Consider the following 16,780-nt stretch of genomic DNA (forward strand, 5'->3'; position numbering starts at 1 on the left):
AATTCAGTAGCATTTTAGGTTCCCAGGCGATACTGAAGATCACACTTGGACTAACTGGCACATCTTTGAGAGCGGTGTGCATGGAAAGTGGTGCCAGCCTGTGCCACCTCCTCACGGTTCTGACCCCTCCCTTCAAAGTGGCATTGCCAGCAAGTGGGAATGTTTAAGCTGGGCTGGCGTTTGGGGCATGAATGGGAGATTCACCTGTCTTCAGGTGTCTGAAGGTCCTGTGAGGGTCAGGAGAGATGAGCTTTCTGGCTGCCTGCAGATCACTCTTCCCAGCACAGCCTGAGCCCAGAAGCCCGGGCTCTCCAAGGTAGCTGGTTGGCTCATCACCTCGGGGGCTTTTTAAAACTAGAGCTTCCCAGGGTGCATCCTCAGAGATTCAGGCGAGCAGCCAGGTTCGGGACCCCCTGCGTGGAGACCAGTGAGGCACCAATGGGCAGCGGGGAGCTGCTGTCCTTTCTAATGATTCTTGGATTCGGCTCTAATGAGCGCTCAGCACGTAAATGATCCCCTGGCAGGAAATTGGACCCTCTGGAAGTACATTTCCTGCTGGATCCCTAAAATTAGAGTCGATAAATTCCACCAGCATTTTCCCAAGTGCTTCATTTCCTACCCGAGGATGGCTACCAGCCAGGACCATCTGGCCATGGGGATTCATCCGAGGCAAAAGCCCCCCATCGGGAATAACACTGTCAGTGGCAGTGTTGAAAGAGGAGTGGATAAAAGTCACTGATGACCGAATCCCAGAGAGAACACTTCCCAGGCAAACTCAAAGTCAGGTTAAAATTGAGGCAATTATTTAAATAATTAGCTTCAAGAAGAAATTCCTCCTTTTGTTTATCATACACGGATTTGAGGACTGTGGTCTTCCTTGGAGTTTCCTGGTTCACCAGCAGAGCGTCACTGGGCGCCATGCTCTGTGCCAGGTGGGCTTTATAAAGGTGACTTGGGGACAGTCCCTGCCCTTATGGTGTCCACTGCTGGGGAGAGGTAGACACGTAAACACATAACTGTAAAAGCAGCATGACTCCTAGAACAGTAACCATCTAGAGAAGCCCTCCCAGCAGGCTCCATCCTTGCCTGGTCTCATTTTCTCCATAGCGCTTGTCACCATGGCAATGACTGGCTGAGTACTTGCTTATGCCTCGTCTTCCCTCTTACAGCATGAGCAATGGGAGAGCAAAGAACAGACCCTTAGACCCTGGCATCTCTCAGCCATTGGATGTGAGCCTCCCAGGAAGGGCACGAGTGCAACTGTCTGCAGCTGAGGCATTCCCAGAGGGGGCTGCCAGCTGACGGCTGTGTGCCCACAGCACCACCTAAATCTGGGGCAGATGCTTAGGGAGCATGTGGCCGCTGCAGTGGTTCTCAGACCTTCGCAGGCATCAGAATCACCTGGAGGGCTTGTTAAAACACAGGTCGCCGGGCCTCACCCTAGAGTTTCCGATACAGTAGGTCTAGGATGGGGCCAGAGAATTTCTAACAAGTTCCCAGGTAATGCTGTTGTTCCTGGGCCCCAGACAACACTTTGAGAACCACAGGGGTGGTGCGTCAGCATAGCCATCACAGGTTACCCAGTGGACGGATGGTAGGTGATCTAATGACAGAGAGGCAGGGAGACCTCTACAAGCTGTGCCAGTGACCCGGATGCGAGAAGATGGGTTCTGAAAACGGGCCACAACAGTGGTGCTGGAGAACAGAAAGAGGGCACTCCAGACACACGTGACGCAGGGTGGGGCCTGGTAAGCGCTGGCATGTGGGAGGAGAGGGAAGAGAGCAGCTGGAAGGATGCAAATGCCAGGAACTGAGATGGGCATGGGGGGGAGGGGAACGGCATGTGCCTTTGGGACCTGCTGGGTGTGTGCTTCTATGGAAACCTTCAGATGGGAATGTTAAAAAGGAAGTTGAAATACAATTCAAAACTCAAGAGAGGAATCTGAGCTGCAGGTACAGATTTGGGGGCCTTTGGGATAGAGGGATAAGCTGAAGCTGTGGGGCTGAGTGAGATTAGTCCAGGGCAGGTGATTAAAGAGATAGCAGTGATGCCTCCAGAAGGGAGCCAAGAGATTGGCTTGTAGGGCAGGCAGAGAAAGAGATGGGTGGGGTGGTCCAAGGTCATGAAGCAGAGGGACAGGAGGGTGTCACCGGGAAGGGGCAGTACCAGCTGTCAGAGAATCTCAAATGAGATGAGCCCAAATCTGACAAATTCTGGGGTCGCCTCAAAAGAACCAGCCCTAAGAGATGGGGTTGTGTTTGAGTCATGAGTTAGAGGAACTGGTCCACATACTCTGAAGCCCGTAGTTTTTCAACTCCTCATTTTACTTTGTGCAATTGTATTTTGCCTTGATGATAAAGTCGCCTTACGGCACTATACTGGTGGAACACACATAAACAAAAAGAAGCTCACCCTACAAACACACATGGGGCGTAGTAATCATCCGCGACAGGAGGGCTTTCTTCTCAGAGGAAAACCAAGGTGAACAATATAGTGGTGCACGGTGAAGGTGGGAGGGGGGTCAGTTGGTGTTTTTTTAATTGAAGTATAATTGACTTACAATATTGTATTAGTCTCAGATATACAACATAGTGATTTGACATTTTTATACCTTATGAAACGACCACTACATTAAGTCTAGTTACCATATGTCACCATACAAAGTTATTTCACTATTGACTACATTCTGGGGGTCAGTTTTTGCGCCTCTAATATAAGTGGTGGGAAGACAAGACACCATGTATTCATCTCTTCTCCTCTTCATTTGATGCCTATCTAGACCCTCCTGGGACCTTAACCACTGGTTTTACAGGGATTAAAAGGATTCTGACAACTTGTTTTGAACTATTTGCGGTAAAATGCTACAAAGAGAATCGATTGCAGGGGGCTAAGAGTCCCCCAGTGATAATGATGTATTTCACGGGTAGACAGTTTGCTTTTTAATTTGTGGCACTTGTTTTGCCATCCAGGTCTTCGTGAGCTCTGGTTTCTGAGAACACAGGGATGAAGTCTGACAAATGTCTGAATCAGGAGGATGAGTCAGGATCACACATTTTCTGGCTCCTCAGGCTGCCTGCAGCGGGAACAGCTTTAGGCGGGAACACATACTGACCTGTGCTCTGTCTTTACAGTTCTGTACGGAGCTAAACCAGCCAATCCTGCCCAACATCCGCAAGTGGAAGGGGCCCCGAGGATGCTGGAAGGCCATTGTTTCGGAGAAGCCCACGACTCAGCTCCAGAAGGTACACCCTCATCTGCAGAACTGGGGTTTTCCATTTTCTTTTCCCCTGATCACAGACATTTAAAATTATTTTCCTTTGCCAACACCGTTGATGTCATTTTGTATTTCTGCCCAGTTGTTAGCTCTTGGCCGTTTGTTTCAAAATGCCCTGGTTCTCCTTTCCTGTTTGGATCAGGAACGGACTGCCGCCCATTCGGAAATGGGAGTTTGGGTGTTGGGAGGAAAGGAGAAATCCTGTCTGGAGCCAAGGCAGCAAATGGGGCATTTCAGTCCTTTGTGCTCCTAATCCCTTCTCCACAGTTCTAGCTTCTGCCAAGTTTGTGGAGAGCCCATTGTTCACTGACTGAAAACTTCAGATTCACTTAATTCATACGTGAGGTGTTTGCTTTCAGTGGTAAGAATTGTGCGTATGGAAATGCTCTGTGGAAGATTTCAGCAGATTTTAATTTTGAATGTTCTTTCATTAGTATTGCCCATATGGGTTTGGGTCAATCTCTGTATGTATACATTTTCACGCCTACCTATGATATTCAAGATATTCAAGACCAGTTTTTACTCACTGGAAATATTCAATATCAGTGGAGTTTTAGATTTTTTACAAAAGACTCCTGATACTTAATTATAGGTGGATTATATCATTACATAATTTTCCCATAAATGCAGATGTTGTGTTTTTTATCTCTAGGATACCTAATATGCTTATAGACACATAAATTGTACTCATCTGAGTGATATTTGAGATTTGGGGCTTTTAAATTATAAATGTTTACTGGATTAAAACTATCCAGTCACTTCTTGACAATAAGCTCTCTTTTTAGCTACTACTTTAAAGTGTGATGTAAATCTTACTTCTCTGGGTTTTGGGGTGTAAGTGGTTACTGCAGGTAACAGCCAGCCTACATTCACAAGGAGGCTGGATATACAGCCAAATTGGAAGCTATCTGGTCTTTACCACTCCAGCTCATAGCCATCCCTTATCAGTCCACGTAGAAATAGTTCTAATACCACCTTGCTTTTTTTTTTTTTTTTTTTTTTTTTTTTGTGGTACGCGGGCCTCTCACTGTTGTGGCCTCTCCTGTTGCGGAGCACAGGCTCCGGACGCGCAGGCTCAGCGACCATGGCTCACGGGCCCAGCCGCTCCGTGGCATGTGGGACCTTCCCGGACCAGGGCACGAACCCGTGTCCCCTGCATTGGCAGGCGGACTCTCAACCACTGCGCCACCAGGGAAGCCCGCTTTTTTTTTAATAGCACTTTACACAAATATGTAGGTTCACAGGGCTCTTACAGTCCATTTAACACTCTTTTTTCATCTGTTCAGCAAACCGTTAAAAAGGTTACTATGTGCCAGGCACTATGTTATATGCCAGATATTCACGGTGAGAAAAATAGACCCAGTGACCCAGCCCTGTCCAGGGGCTTGGCTGAGCCTGATGGAGCCTGTTGGAGGGACAGGCCAGGTAACCCTACTCCAGGTCAGGTGTCAGGGCCATTGGAGAACAGCGTGTGGCTGCCACTCAGATCTCTCAGCCTCAATTCCTTCATCTGTAAAATGGGAGCAGCAGCCCCTTCCTCAACTCACAGGGTGGTTCTAGGATTTTAAAAGATAATGTGCACAGAATGCTTGATTAACAGACATAAGCCAGCACCTGGCAGGGTACACATGAGGCGGCAGGCAGGTGTACTGGGAGCTGGTACCCATCGCAGGCTGCAGCTGGTCCAGTCTAGCCAGTTGTTGCCAAGGGTATAAGGAACCAGCAGTGGAAAGAGCAGCATGCACAGCCTTGTGAGGCCAGAAAGGCCCAGTCTTGCTGGGAACATAGGTGAACAGGCATGAAAGGCAGCACTGAGCAGGGAGGTGCCCACCCGGAGGGCCCAGAGGGCAGTGGGCAGCGGAGCCACTGAAGGATTTTAAGCAGAAGGGGACCTGAGCAGTACTTTAGGGAGGTTACTCTGGCTCCACTGCTTGGGAAACAGTAAATGGGGGGACAGCCCCCTGAAGCCGACAGGGCAAATACATTTCCCTCACTTTACGCCTGAGGAAACAGGTTTAGAAAAACAGAGTGGCTCCCCCGAGGTCCCAGGGCTAAGTGATTTGAGGGGATGAGACCCAGGTCTTCTCACTCTTAAACTAGCACTCGTTCCAGTGGGTGGGCAAGTCAATCATTTAAAAATAGAAACATGCACGGCACGCAGGACACTGTTCCTTCCTTCCCCCCTCTTCAGCACACGTGTGGCTGGGACCTGAGCTGAACTTGGGGACTCAGCAGAGGCCACTCAGGATGTGCAAAGTCACTTCTCCTTTTGCAAGAGCATCGCCGGCCCCTCAGATGACGCTGCTGATCCCACGTGGACAGCAGAGCCTCCAGCAGCTGGGATCGGGGCAGGGGGATCTTTTCTCTTTCCACAAGCCACCTGGGACAGCAGCACGAAGCAGGCAGGTTCAGAGCGGCCCCTCTGATGGCCAGAGGTGCAGGGGTTTGTTTAGCCCCAAGCCCTTGACCCTGCCGACACCACCCCCATCCATCTGCCCCACTCACCGGCCTTCTCAGTGCCCTGCACCGGGGCTTCAGACCCCTGTGTGCAGCCCCGCAAGCCTGAGGAGGGCCTTTGACCAGTTCTAAACCATTGGAACTCGTAGCCCGGACCTCTCTTCAGCCAGCAAATATTTATTGAGCTTCTGCTAGGTGCCAGGCCCCAGTTGTTATCAGCAGGAACTAATCAGTAAGCAAAACCACCCCTTGGAGTCTTATATTTGGCCCTCAGCATTGCCATTTACCAGCTGTGGGGGTTCGGGGGAGTTACTTAACCTTTCTGAGCAGCTGAGTCTTCATCTGACAGATGAGCGTGTGAGTGGCTACCTCATGGGAGGTGATGATTAAAAAGGTAACTCCAGGGCTTCCCTGGTGGCGCAGTGGTTGAGTCTGCCTGCCGATGCAGGGGACATGGGTTCGTGCCCCGGTCCGGGAAGACCCCACATGCCACGGAGCGGCTGGGCCCATGACCCATGGCCGCTGAGCCTGTGCGTCCGGAGCCTGTGCTCCACAACAGGAGAGGCCACAACAGTGAGAGGCCCGCGTACTGCAAAAACAAAAACAAAAAACAGAAAAGGTAACTCCATGCCTTGTCTGGGCTGACCCCAATCCCCCCAAAAGTAGAGCCCAGGCACCCCAGCTGTATGTGAAACTCTCTGAAGTTGCCAGTCTGGGAAATTTGGTGGGGGGACAGGGAGGGACATGCCATGGCTTTTGGATGTGCTTTTGTCTCAGAAACAGGCCTTGGGCAGGTAACCCCAGGACCCGGTGTAGAGCCTGCTGCTTCCCCCCTCGTCTCCTCCTGGCCTCACCTGCCGCTTCCCCAGCTCGGGGCTGAGCCCCGCCACCAGACAGACCCCTCCGCACACTAACGCCTCGTCTTCTCCCGCAGGGCGCTGGGTTTGCAGGGTTCCTGTGGGACACCGCGGCTGGGGTGGAACTGAGAGATGCCACCTGGCAGGAGAGCTCGCCTGGCAACGGGCACGGGAAGCCCACAGGCCCCAGCCCGTACCTCGTGAGGTTCAAGGTACCGCTTGCTCATGTTGCCGTGAAGGGCCACCCCTTCTAAAAAGGGAAAGAAGTCCCCTTTTGAACTGTGAGCCAGAGAAGCTCATCTTTTTGATTTGGTTTTCTTCTCTCTCAGGGCTGGGTCAGCATGCACTCTTGGGGTTCCCTTGGCTGGGAACTTGTCCAGAGCAGGAATGAAAGGGATTTGGGGGGACTATAGCTCTGGTAACTTTGACATCTGGGCAGGAAGGAGATCAGGTGGTTGCCTTTCAAACCTGATAAACAGCAGACTCACCTGGAGAGATTTTCTTAAAATCAGGGTTTCCTGGACCCTGCCCCAGACACACAGAATGTCCGGCTTTCACAAGCACCTCCGGTGCTTCTTCTGTTCTCCCTGCGCTGGTTAAGGGTGCTGGGCCCTTGGGAATTGCCGGATTAGAGGGCAGCAGGACTGCTCTGAGGACCCCCCTTCTCTTACCAGGGAGAGGGGGGACCCTCGAGAGGTCATTTGGGTTTGGAAGAGGCTCAGAAGGAGCTTCTGGGCGCTGGGGTGAGGGCAGCCCTGTAACCGACACCTCCAGCTGAGCCCTGTCTCGCCAGAGCCGGGAGCAGCAAGCAGACTGGTCTGAGCTGCCTCTTCGATTGCCCTGGACGCCTCTGGGAAGTATTAAGGCACAGCAAACAGTCAGAAGCTGGGCAGCAGGAAGGAGGAGAAGGCAGCAGCCAAAGCAGATCACCAAGTCAGCAGTTGGCCTTAACCCCGTGAAGTGACAGGGCCAGGCAAGGGTGGTCCCCAGCAAGCCGCCTGCAGGGTGTCTGGGACACCCCCTTTCTGTAGGCTCCAGAGCAGTTCTGGAGCCTGGGAGTTGCCACAGACCTCAGCACAGTCTCTCCCTGGCGGCACGGGGCTGGGGCAGCCCATATGCTGGGGGCTGTGGTGACTCTGGTTGAGGTCTAGCCCAAGCTCATCCCGCCTCGCACACGTGGTTGCAGAGATGCTGGCGTTCCATGTGCACACACATGCCCGGGGGTGTCTGCGTGTTGTGCTTATGGTACTGATGCATAAATCAGCTAGGTATCACCTCTTCCACGGGTCCCTTTTCTATGTAAAGTGACTGACTGTACTGGCTTTGGCCAAGCAAGGCAACAGGCAGAACCAGCCAGTGTCTCTAGGGGGCAGGCTGTTTTTAACGGCCAATGAGAAATGCTTTCAGATCACGAACTACTGGCCCAGATCCTCTAAATGAAGCGATCCCCTAGACAGGCACGTAGCCTCCTCTACTTTGTGTCTCATCCTAGGCCCGGCAAGTTGTAGGGACAGAGATGTGGCTTCTCTCTCCAGGCAGGTTTTCCCCGCCCACGGCCTTACCGTGGTTCCCCCGGGGGTCAGAGCCACAGCTGCAGAGGGAGCTCTCCCGGCTGGGCACTGGCGATGGCAAACTGGGGTCACATCTGTAAAACGAAACTGGTAGCCTCCACTTCCCGGGGGCTCCCTCTGCACCTCCACTTCCTGGTAGGGTTTGGTGTTTGTTGCCATGACAAACAGAAGGGCCGGGTTGCCAAACCCAGAGCAGCTGAGCAGTGCTGCGGTGCTTGGGAGACCGACCCCGACTTTGCGCTTCCTCACCTGCCCTGGGGACCCAGGATGGGCATAGCCTGTGTGCCGCCAGGGTTCGGGCAGCTTTCGTTCTTCACATGTTTGAAATCAGGTGAAAGTAAGCCTCAGGGTGCAGGGGTCTCTGGAGGGAAGAGAACACATAGGGCAGGGGGAGAGGGGGGAAGGCGGTAGGGCCTGGCAGGGGGTGGCAGGCTGGCCCCGTGGGGATGAGCCCCAGGTCTTTGTTAACGAAGCTGCTAACCAGCTGCTAGAGCTGCCTCTTTCTCTCTCATAGCTGCTCAGAAGGAATAAAGCTACAAACATTTGACATTTCTAGATGTGCCCAACTTTCCAGGCCCTAAGGAGAAGTAGGGGGTGAAATGTAAAGGGTACACTGATAGGACAAGACAGGTCTCGGTCCTGCAGGGACCTCAGAAGACTCTTCCGGTGGCCGCCTTGCCTTCTCTCCAGGGGGAGCTGGCCTTGTGTGCGTTTCCCATTATCCGTGTTGTGCAGGAAGATATTCATGGGGCGGAGGTAACGGGTACAGGCAGTAAGAACATCTCCGCCTGGCCCTGATGCTTTGTTTCCCGTTGCCCAGGTGGGAAGTCATGACTTGACCCTGGTGAACCTTCACCTGGCAGCCCTGACCCTCCCAGGGGGTGAGAACCCAAGCAAGAGTCACAGTGACAGCCACTGCTGGGCTAGCTTCGTGCAGACCTTGCAGGAAACCCTGAAAGGTAGGAAACTGTCTTTTCTCTGCGGCTGGGCCAGCAGCCCCCACTTCTGCAGGGCAGGCGGGGGTCACCTCTTCGGAGCATCTCTCCCCTCCCTTAGGCTGGCCGTCCTGTGGGCGGCGATGCATACTGAGTAATGCATGGGAAACTACCACACCGCCTGCATCCGGGGGAGCCCGGCTGCCCCGTGCATGCTGACAGCTTTGTCTCTGTGGGTCTAGCGTGCGGGTTCCACGGTGTTGGTTTTGTGGCTCTTCAGCCTCTCTTTGATGGAAAGGATTAGGGGGGAAAAAACTAAGTGATGATACCCTCCCCCGTGACACCTATCGTGGGCTCCACTGCCCCAGGTGTGCCCCCGTGGTGGTCCTTCCTGCAGATCTGAACCTGCTCTTCTTATGAAAGACAGCTGGTGACAGGGGGAGTGGGAAAGTCCTGACGAGCCGTCAGTTGAATTTTTCTCCCTGGTGGGATGCCGACCTTGTTAAAGGAGCCCTGAAGCCGACAGAAAAGCTGGATTTTAATCTTAGCTCTTTCAGCTGTAGGACAGCTGTAGGACATCTGGCAAGTCACCACCCTTCAAGCCCCATCTGATGGGGGTTGACAGTGCTAACCTCACAGGGCGCCCAGGGGCGTGGTAGCTGTCTGAGGGAGGACCCTGCACATAGCAGGGGCTCAGCGGACATGAGTTGACTCACAACAATGCCAGAGGGATTAAGAGAACATTGAAAAGAACAGAACTTCAGAAGAAAGGTGGGGCACTCTGCTTTCCAGGCTCCTGGCCCCAGTAACACAGAAGGTTTTCTGTGCGCGGTTTACCAGAAGGAAAAGTTGCCACGGCTGTAAAGACTGGGATGTGCTCCGCTGGGCTTGGCTTTTCAGAGCCCTGAGTTTCTCCAGGTGAGGGTTCATAGCCGGAGGCCAGCAGTTCTCTCCCATATTCTAGAGTCTTGACCAACAGTCCCTCACTCGCTAAGCCTTGTTTTTCCTTGTTGAACCGGCGCCCCCCAAAAGGTGATTTTTGAAGATTTGGCTACAAAAATAACTCAGTCAAACTACACATCTACAGTTTGAAAAATTTGTATCATGGTAAAATATACATAACATGAAATTTACCATCTTCACCGTTTTTAAGTGTAGGAGTCAGTGGTGTTAAGTACCTTGACATTGTTTTATAACCATCACCACCATCCATCCGTAGAACTTTTTTATCTTCCCAAACCGAAACTCTGAACTCCCCATTCTCCCTTTCCTCCCAGACCCTGACAGCCACCTTTTTACCTTCTGTTTTCTATGAACCTGACTGCTCTAGGTATCTCATGTCAGTGGACTCTTACAATATTTGTCCTTTTATGGCTGGTTTATTTCACTGACATTATGTCTTCATGGCTTGTAGTATATGTCAGAATTCTTTTTAGGACCAAAGACTATTCCATTCGTGGGTCAGTGGACACTTGGGCTCCTTCCATCTTTGGGCTGTTGTAAATAATGCTCTTATGAACACTGATAGGCAGCTTACATCTCGAACCAGGATGTTCTGTGACCAGCATTCTCCTCAAATTATGAGTCTTTGGGCTAAAAAAAAGTCAGAAAGATGTTTAAGTTGAGATACTTCATCCAAGGAGCAACTATGTGGGAAATTGTTCACCTACAGCTACTTTCTAACCTATTAAAAAGGATGACTTGATAGCTTTTAAATCTGTGGACATTTCTATTGTTCTTGATCTCAAGCTTTTCCTTTTCTTTACACGGAAGCAGAAAGGAAAGATGCCAGTTCCTAACTTCTCTGATAACCTTAGGCCCTCACTGTTTTTTCTGATATCCGGGCAGGGATCAGGTTTTTGTCAGAAAACCTGGGCAGGGTATTGTTCCAAGTTGCCAGGGGACTGTTGACCCACAGCCTGGCTAGGCCTTGACATGCCCATGTAAGGACAGTGACTCATGTCCCCGTGTCCCCCTGCTTGTAGCTAACATCTAGTTTGCTGTTAACATGGCAGAGCCAAGGATTCAGGAAGTGCTGCAGCCTGCCCAAGGGGCAACAAGGGTAAATCGACGAGCAGAGGTGGCTCAGCTAAAACAGAGACTAAGCCTTTATTCCACAGGCTTCTTTCTATCAGAGTAAGCAGAGCCGATTTGATTAGCAAACTCTGGGCCTTTCTGCCTTTGTCTGGAATGTGCACTCAGGTTGAAGTCAGCAGGGGCTGGGGGTGGAGTGCCCATCCTCGGATGGAATTTTCTTCTTTCAGACCCCACGGGGCCTGTTCTGTGAACTCAGCACGAGTGAAACAGGGCAAAGTCCTGCTTGACATCTGGGTAAGACCTTCTTCCACTGGGGACTGGCTCCTGCTCTTGTCGCTGGCATTTTGTAAATCTAGGGTCTCTGAGGAAGTCAGCCCCAGGCATTCTCCCTTCACTCCTGGAAACTAAGAGAATGACTCAAGAGCCCACCCTGGCGCACAGCTCCTTGGGAGAGATCAGGCGCCTGCACATCTGTGGATCCTTAGAGGCAAGGACTGTCTCGATGTCATTACCAAACCGCTTTAACCAAAAGAAGGTGAGTTGTAAGAAACTGCCAGTTCAAAAAGAGCCGTTATTTTCATTCTTGAAGTTACACAGAGCTGGGTTTATTGACCCAGGACACCAGCATCTCTCCTGGTTTCAGAATTGTCTTTTTTTGGCCCGAATTTTTCAGGTCTGCATCCCAATGAAAACCTCTCTCATTATATGGGGGAATTTTCTGCCTCAGCCTTTCCTAACTTCAGTTTTCCTTGATATTCAATAAAGGTAGCATCTTTCTCTTCGTTCCTTTTCAAAAATACACTGCACCTTAATTCTGTGGTTTTCTTCGTGCTTCGTTCACCATTTCTCTCCTGCGTGTTGATTGCTCGTCCGCCAGGCAGCAGGCTCTGTTCCAGATATGTGGGGCTTTTCCATCCCAGCTCTTTGTAAAGAGCCCTGGATTTGGGGGCTAGCTCGGTGACTTTGGGCAAGCCCTTCCACCTCTCAGAGCCTCAGCTTCTTACCTGCAAGAGGGCCCGGCACACGGTGAGGGCTCAGTGGAGGGTCATTAACACTGGCCACGTATGAGTTGTTACTTGTATTATTCTCAAGTTGGCTTTCCTGTTGGAAGTTGGCACTGATTTCTCAAGACAGCTTGGTTGGGCTCGCCCTGCTTTGGGTGCCAAGGTTGTTACGATCTAGCTTGAGGGGTACAGTTACCTCTCCGTTGGTCACACAATGGCAGCAGGAAGGCCTTGCTCCCGTCCTCTGCTGTCTGCCACGCCCCCTGGAGGAGGGCGTCATGTGCGGTGCGCGAGTGCCCTCTGTTGGTGGCTTGTGTTGTTTCACTTTAGATTTCTTCAGCCGTTATTATTGCAACATAATGCGTGCCCAGGAAGATTTTGCTGAGTGTCTCGGATGCATTTGGCCCTAGTTTATTAATTGCTTTGCTTAAAGCTTTCCTTACAGGGTGCAACAGAAACGCCACTCCCTATGATAACGTGGCTCCCCGGAAGGGAATCTCGAGACAGGAAGTGACAGTCAGGCAGTGGATGGGAATCCCAGGGAGCCTAGCTGGGGCCCACTGTCCTTTCTGAGTGTCTCCTCACTTTGGAAAATACTTCATAACTATCCCACTTACTCTAGTAAATCAAACTATGAGAGAAAAGTTGAAAATACTGAAAGAGAAAAGCTTTCCACTTTGGCCCTGTATTAGTATGCTAGGGCTGCCCTAACAAAATACCACAGGCTGGGTGGCTTAAACAACAGACATTTATTTTCTCACAGTTCTGGAGGCTGGAAAGCCCATGATCAAGGTGTTGGCAGGGTTGGTTTCTCCTGAGGTTTCTCCTTGGCTTGTAGATGGCCGTCCTCTCCCTGTGTCTTCACCTGGTCTTCCCTCTGTGCTCAATAAATGTTGAGCTTTTGTTAAATATCTGGGCAAGACCCTCAGGGCTTTTTGTGCTATCAGATTTGGAACCCATGATCCGGAACAGAGGTGATCTCTCTTATCACAATGCCCCCCATTTCCAAATGTGTCACTAACCTACTCCTAAAGTTTGGGGGGGTTTTGTTGGACAAGGAATTTGGAAAAATTGGGAGAATAAGAACCATGCCACAGTCCTAACCCTGGAGAGTCAATTCAGAGAGTCATGGTCCTACTTAAATGAGTTGTGGTCAGTGTTGTGTTGACTTCCCACCACCTCTTACATTCCTGAATTTCTTTCTTCCACTTCCAGGCGAAAAAGAGGTGATAGTTTTAGGAGATTTCGGCCAGGGGCCAGACAGCAGTGACTATGATATCTTGAGGAAAGAAAAATTCCACCACCTGGTCCCCGCACACACCTTTACCAACATCAGCACCAAGAATCCTCAAGGCTCGAAGACTCTGGACAACATCTGGATCAGTAAAAGCTTAAAGAAGGTTTTCACAGGTAAGGCACAAGTGCTGTTCAGAAACAGAGTAAGGATCACCTGTCTGAGCTGACAGTTCTGGATTGTCTGGTTTCAGGAAGAGTCAGGAGTGACCTTCCCTCCTCTGTGGGCATGTATCAGGTTATTGCTTAGGGGGCTGTATAATTATCATTCAAACAGAGCCACTTTTAAGAGTGAAGGGGGTGTGAAAAACAATAAAAGGCATTCACTGATCTGCAGTAGGGCCAAAGCAAGTGTGTGTCTTAGGCAAACCTGGTTCCAGACTGGCAGCATCCCCCAATTCCAAGATGAGCTGATACCTTAGGCTAATTTTAAGGACACTTAGCCCTTCAGCAAACACTCCTCAAGCCCTGTCACATTCAGGCGCTGCGTTGTGGCCTGAGGAGCAGCAGTTGGAGGTGAGCTGACATGTCACCTGGCATCACGATAGGATGGAAAAGTTCTTTAGACAGGACTCCACCAGGACCAGGGTGTGGTGGGTAATCTCAGCACTGAAAAGCACTCCCCCCAAACCAGTCACTTGCTGAACAGACTTTGGGTCATGAAACAGTCATAAACAGAAGTATGGAAGCAGCAGGTCTTTTGGTGAAGGACAAGAACGGTTGTTCTCAGTTCTACCTGGAAGCTTTACTAAGCACCAATGGCTGCAGATCATACTTCAGTGAGACGTTAAAAAAGTTTTTAGGTACCAACGCTGAGGTCCCACTGTGAGACCCCAACGTGCAGCCAAGACTTAGATCCTCAGGACTAGAATTTCCTGTTGGACTGTCATGGGAGAACCCAAAGGACGAAGAAAGTGGGTCTCAGAGGGAGTGACGGCCATCAAACTAGGCAAGGTGCAATTTGCAGAAGCGCACTGCTGGCCAGACCAAGGCCAGTGGCAGGCTGCCATGGGGCCCGGTGGGAGGGCAGTGCTGTCACCAAGGAAGCTGGAGCGCCCGAAAGCGCGGGGCCGGGAGGAAGGTAGAGATCGTCTCATCTACCCCCTGCTCTTAAGTTGTAGAAACTGAGGTGCAGGGAGGAGTTGCCACCATCGTGGAACTGTCACCTGGGCAGGCACAGCTCACACCAGAGCCCAGGCCTGGGTGCACTTAATTATCCGCGACGGTTGTCACTGAGGGCCGTGCCAGTGCTTCTAATTGCTCTGTCCTTGCTTTTGTGACTATTTCATTGTTGTTGTTGTTGCGGTACGCGGGCCTCTCACTGTTGTGGCCTCTCCCGTTGTGGAGCGCAGGCTCCGGACGCACAGGCTCAGCGGCCATGGCTCACGGGCCCAGCCGCTCCGCGGCATGTGGGATCTTCCCGGACCGGGGCACGAACCCGTGTCCCCTGCATCGGCAGGCGGACTCTCAACCACTGCGCCACCAGGGAAGCCCTCATTAATTAATTAATTAATTAATTAATTTTAATTAATTTATTTATTTTTGCTGTGTTGGGTCTTCGTTTCTGTGCGAGGGCTTTCTCCAGTTGTGGCAAGCGGGGGCCACTCTTCATCGCGGCGCACGGGCCTCTCACTATCGCGGCCTCTCCCGTTGCGGAGCGCAGGCTCCAGACGCGCAGGCTCAGCAGTCGTGGCTCATGGGCCCAGCTGCTCCGCGGCATGTGGGATCCTCCCAGACCAGGGCTCGAACCCGCGTCCCCTGCACCAGCAGGCAGACTCTCAACCACTGCGCCACCAGGGAAGCCCCCTCATTATTTATTAAACGTACCTCCTGCTTCATATATTTCTAAATCTTGACTTTAAAGATACCTTTACTTTCTCATAAACTTCTGTAACTTTCTCTTCTTTGTTCTTTTTGTAGAACTTCCTCCCCACGCCCATGCCCCCCTGCCCCAGTGTCTTTGCTTTGTGAAATAGGACCTTCACTTCGCTTTAGACATCTTTGCAGGGCATGTGTCTCTGTGTCAAACACTTAGCCTTGCTGGTCAGATTAGAAGTGGTGCATAGGGAGGCGGGGGCCACCACACGTAGGCCGACGGGTGTGTGACTGGGCAGGAGGCCTGGACCCGGGGTAGTTTCAGGGCCTACATGGTAAACCCTCACTTGTGTGGCACATCCAATGGGCTGAAACAGCTCGTTTGCACAGACAAGCCGGCTGACTTGAGGGGTCTTGTCAGGCTTGCAGACATACAGCATTGGCCTCCAACCGCCAGCCTGTGACCTCCACCCTGTCCCCCATCCTGATTTCTGGGTCTGTCTTCCCTCTGCCTCCAGGCCACTGGGCTGTACTGAGAGAAGGCCTCACGAACCCTTGGATTCCAGATAACTGGTCCTGGGGCGGAGTGGCTTCTGAACACTGCCCCGTGCTCGCCGAGTTTTACACGGAGAAGGACTGGAACAGGAAGGAGGGCCCTCGGAATGGCAACGGGGTCACCCTGGAGCGAAGTGAAGCCAATATTAAGCACGAGCGGTGATGACAGCAAATCAGTTTCCCACCCGCTGACCCTGGAGGCGACGAGTTCGCCCTTCCTGGTGAAGATGCAGATCCCGAACTGCCTGCCCTTTCGTCCGCGTTCTGACAGCGCCAGCGCCCGGGCCTTGACCCGCCTGCCTGCCTTGCAGATGCTTTTGGACTCTCGTGGGGGAGGGAGCACGTCGGGCCCTCAAGGTGCTGGATGGTCAAATCAGAAGCCCGTGGAGAACTGGAAAGCCTCTGATCTGTGGGTGCTGCCAACCTCAGCCGCTGCCCTGGGCTGGCCACCCCGCTACCTGGACCTCAGCTCGAAGGGAACAGCAGTGGAGGCTGAAGGCAGAGCGGGACCTGCCCGGGTGACGCCGGGAGCTCCCGTTTCTGACCACCAGTCTGCGATGTGCTGGCTGCAAATTCCATAAAGCTTTTAACTTGAGCACTCTCCTCAAATGTTTTGAGTGATGATTTTTAGTTTTGTTTTGAAAAAATAAACAGAGATGAACGTGCCTGGCCTCAGCGAGAGCCTGGGGGTGGGTCCCCTGCTGTGTGTGTTTTGTGCCCCCTTCTGACGCCGCTGGGGGGGCTGTGGCCTGCAGGGCCCTGAACACGATGAACCCCGGGAGCTCCTTTTACATCCCCGCCTTGAGATCATGCAGACGCACCCGTCACACCCTCACTGACCCCCCGAGACCTCTGTAAAATCTTTAGATTGTCTCCTCCCTCCCACCCCGTGCTTCATCCTCTTGAGCCCTCTGACAGACTGTCTGTTACCTTGAAGGACCATTTGTGCCTCCAGACACTGTGGGTTCCCTTGTGCTGGAC

General features: G+C 51.9%; 1 protein-coding gene across 2 annotated transcripts in view; it reads left to right on the forward strand.

The window, feature by feature from the left end:
- The window catches only part of EEPD1 (endonuclease/exonuclease/phosphatase family domain containing 1), a 118,169-nt gene extending 101,705 nt beyond the window's left edge, over positions 1-16,464 (forward strand). For both annotated transcript variants that reach the window (XM_082631729.1, XM_082631728.1), the window contains 5 exons: positions 3,133-3,243; positions 6,667-6,801; positions 8,981-9,119; positions 13,352-13,546; positions 15,763-16,464. In XM_082631729.1, coding sequence (XP_082487855.1) covers positions 3,133-3,243; positions 6,667-6,801; positions 8,981-9,119; positions 13,352-13,546; positions 15,763-15,962 — 780 coding nt within the window. In that variant the 3' untranslated portion in view covers positions 15,963-16,464. The remainder of the gene's footprint in view (positions 1-3,132; positions 3,244-6,666; positions 6,802-8,980; positions 9,120-13,351; positions 13,547-15,762) is intronic.
- The last annotated feature ends 316 nt before the right edge of the window (positions 16,465-16,780 follow it).

The sequence above is a fragment of the Mesoplodon mirus genome (assembly GCF_964341445.2).
Source record: "Mesoplodon mirus genome assembly, chromosome: 9".
Classification (NCBI taxonomy): Eukaryota; Metazoa; Chordata; class Mammalia; order Artiodactyla; family Ziphiidae; genus Mesoplodon; species Mesoplodon mirus.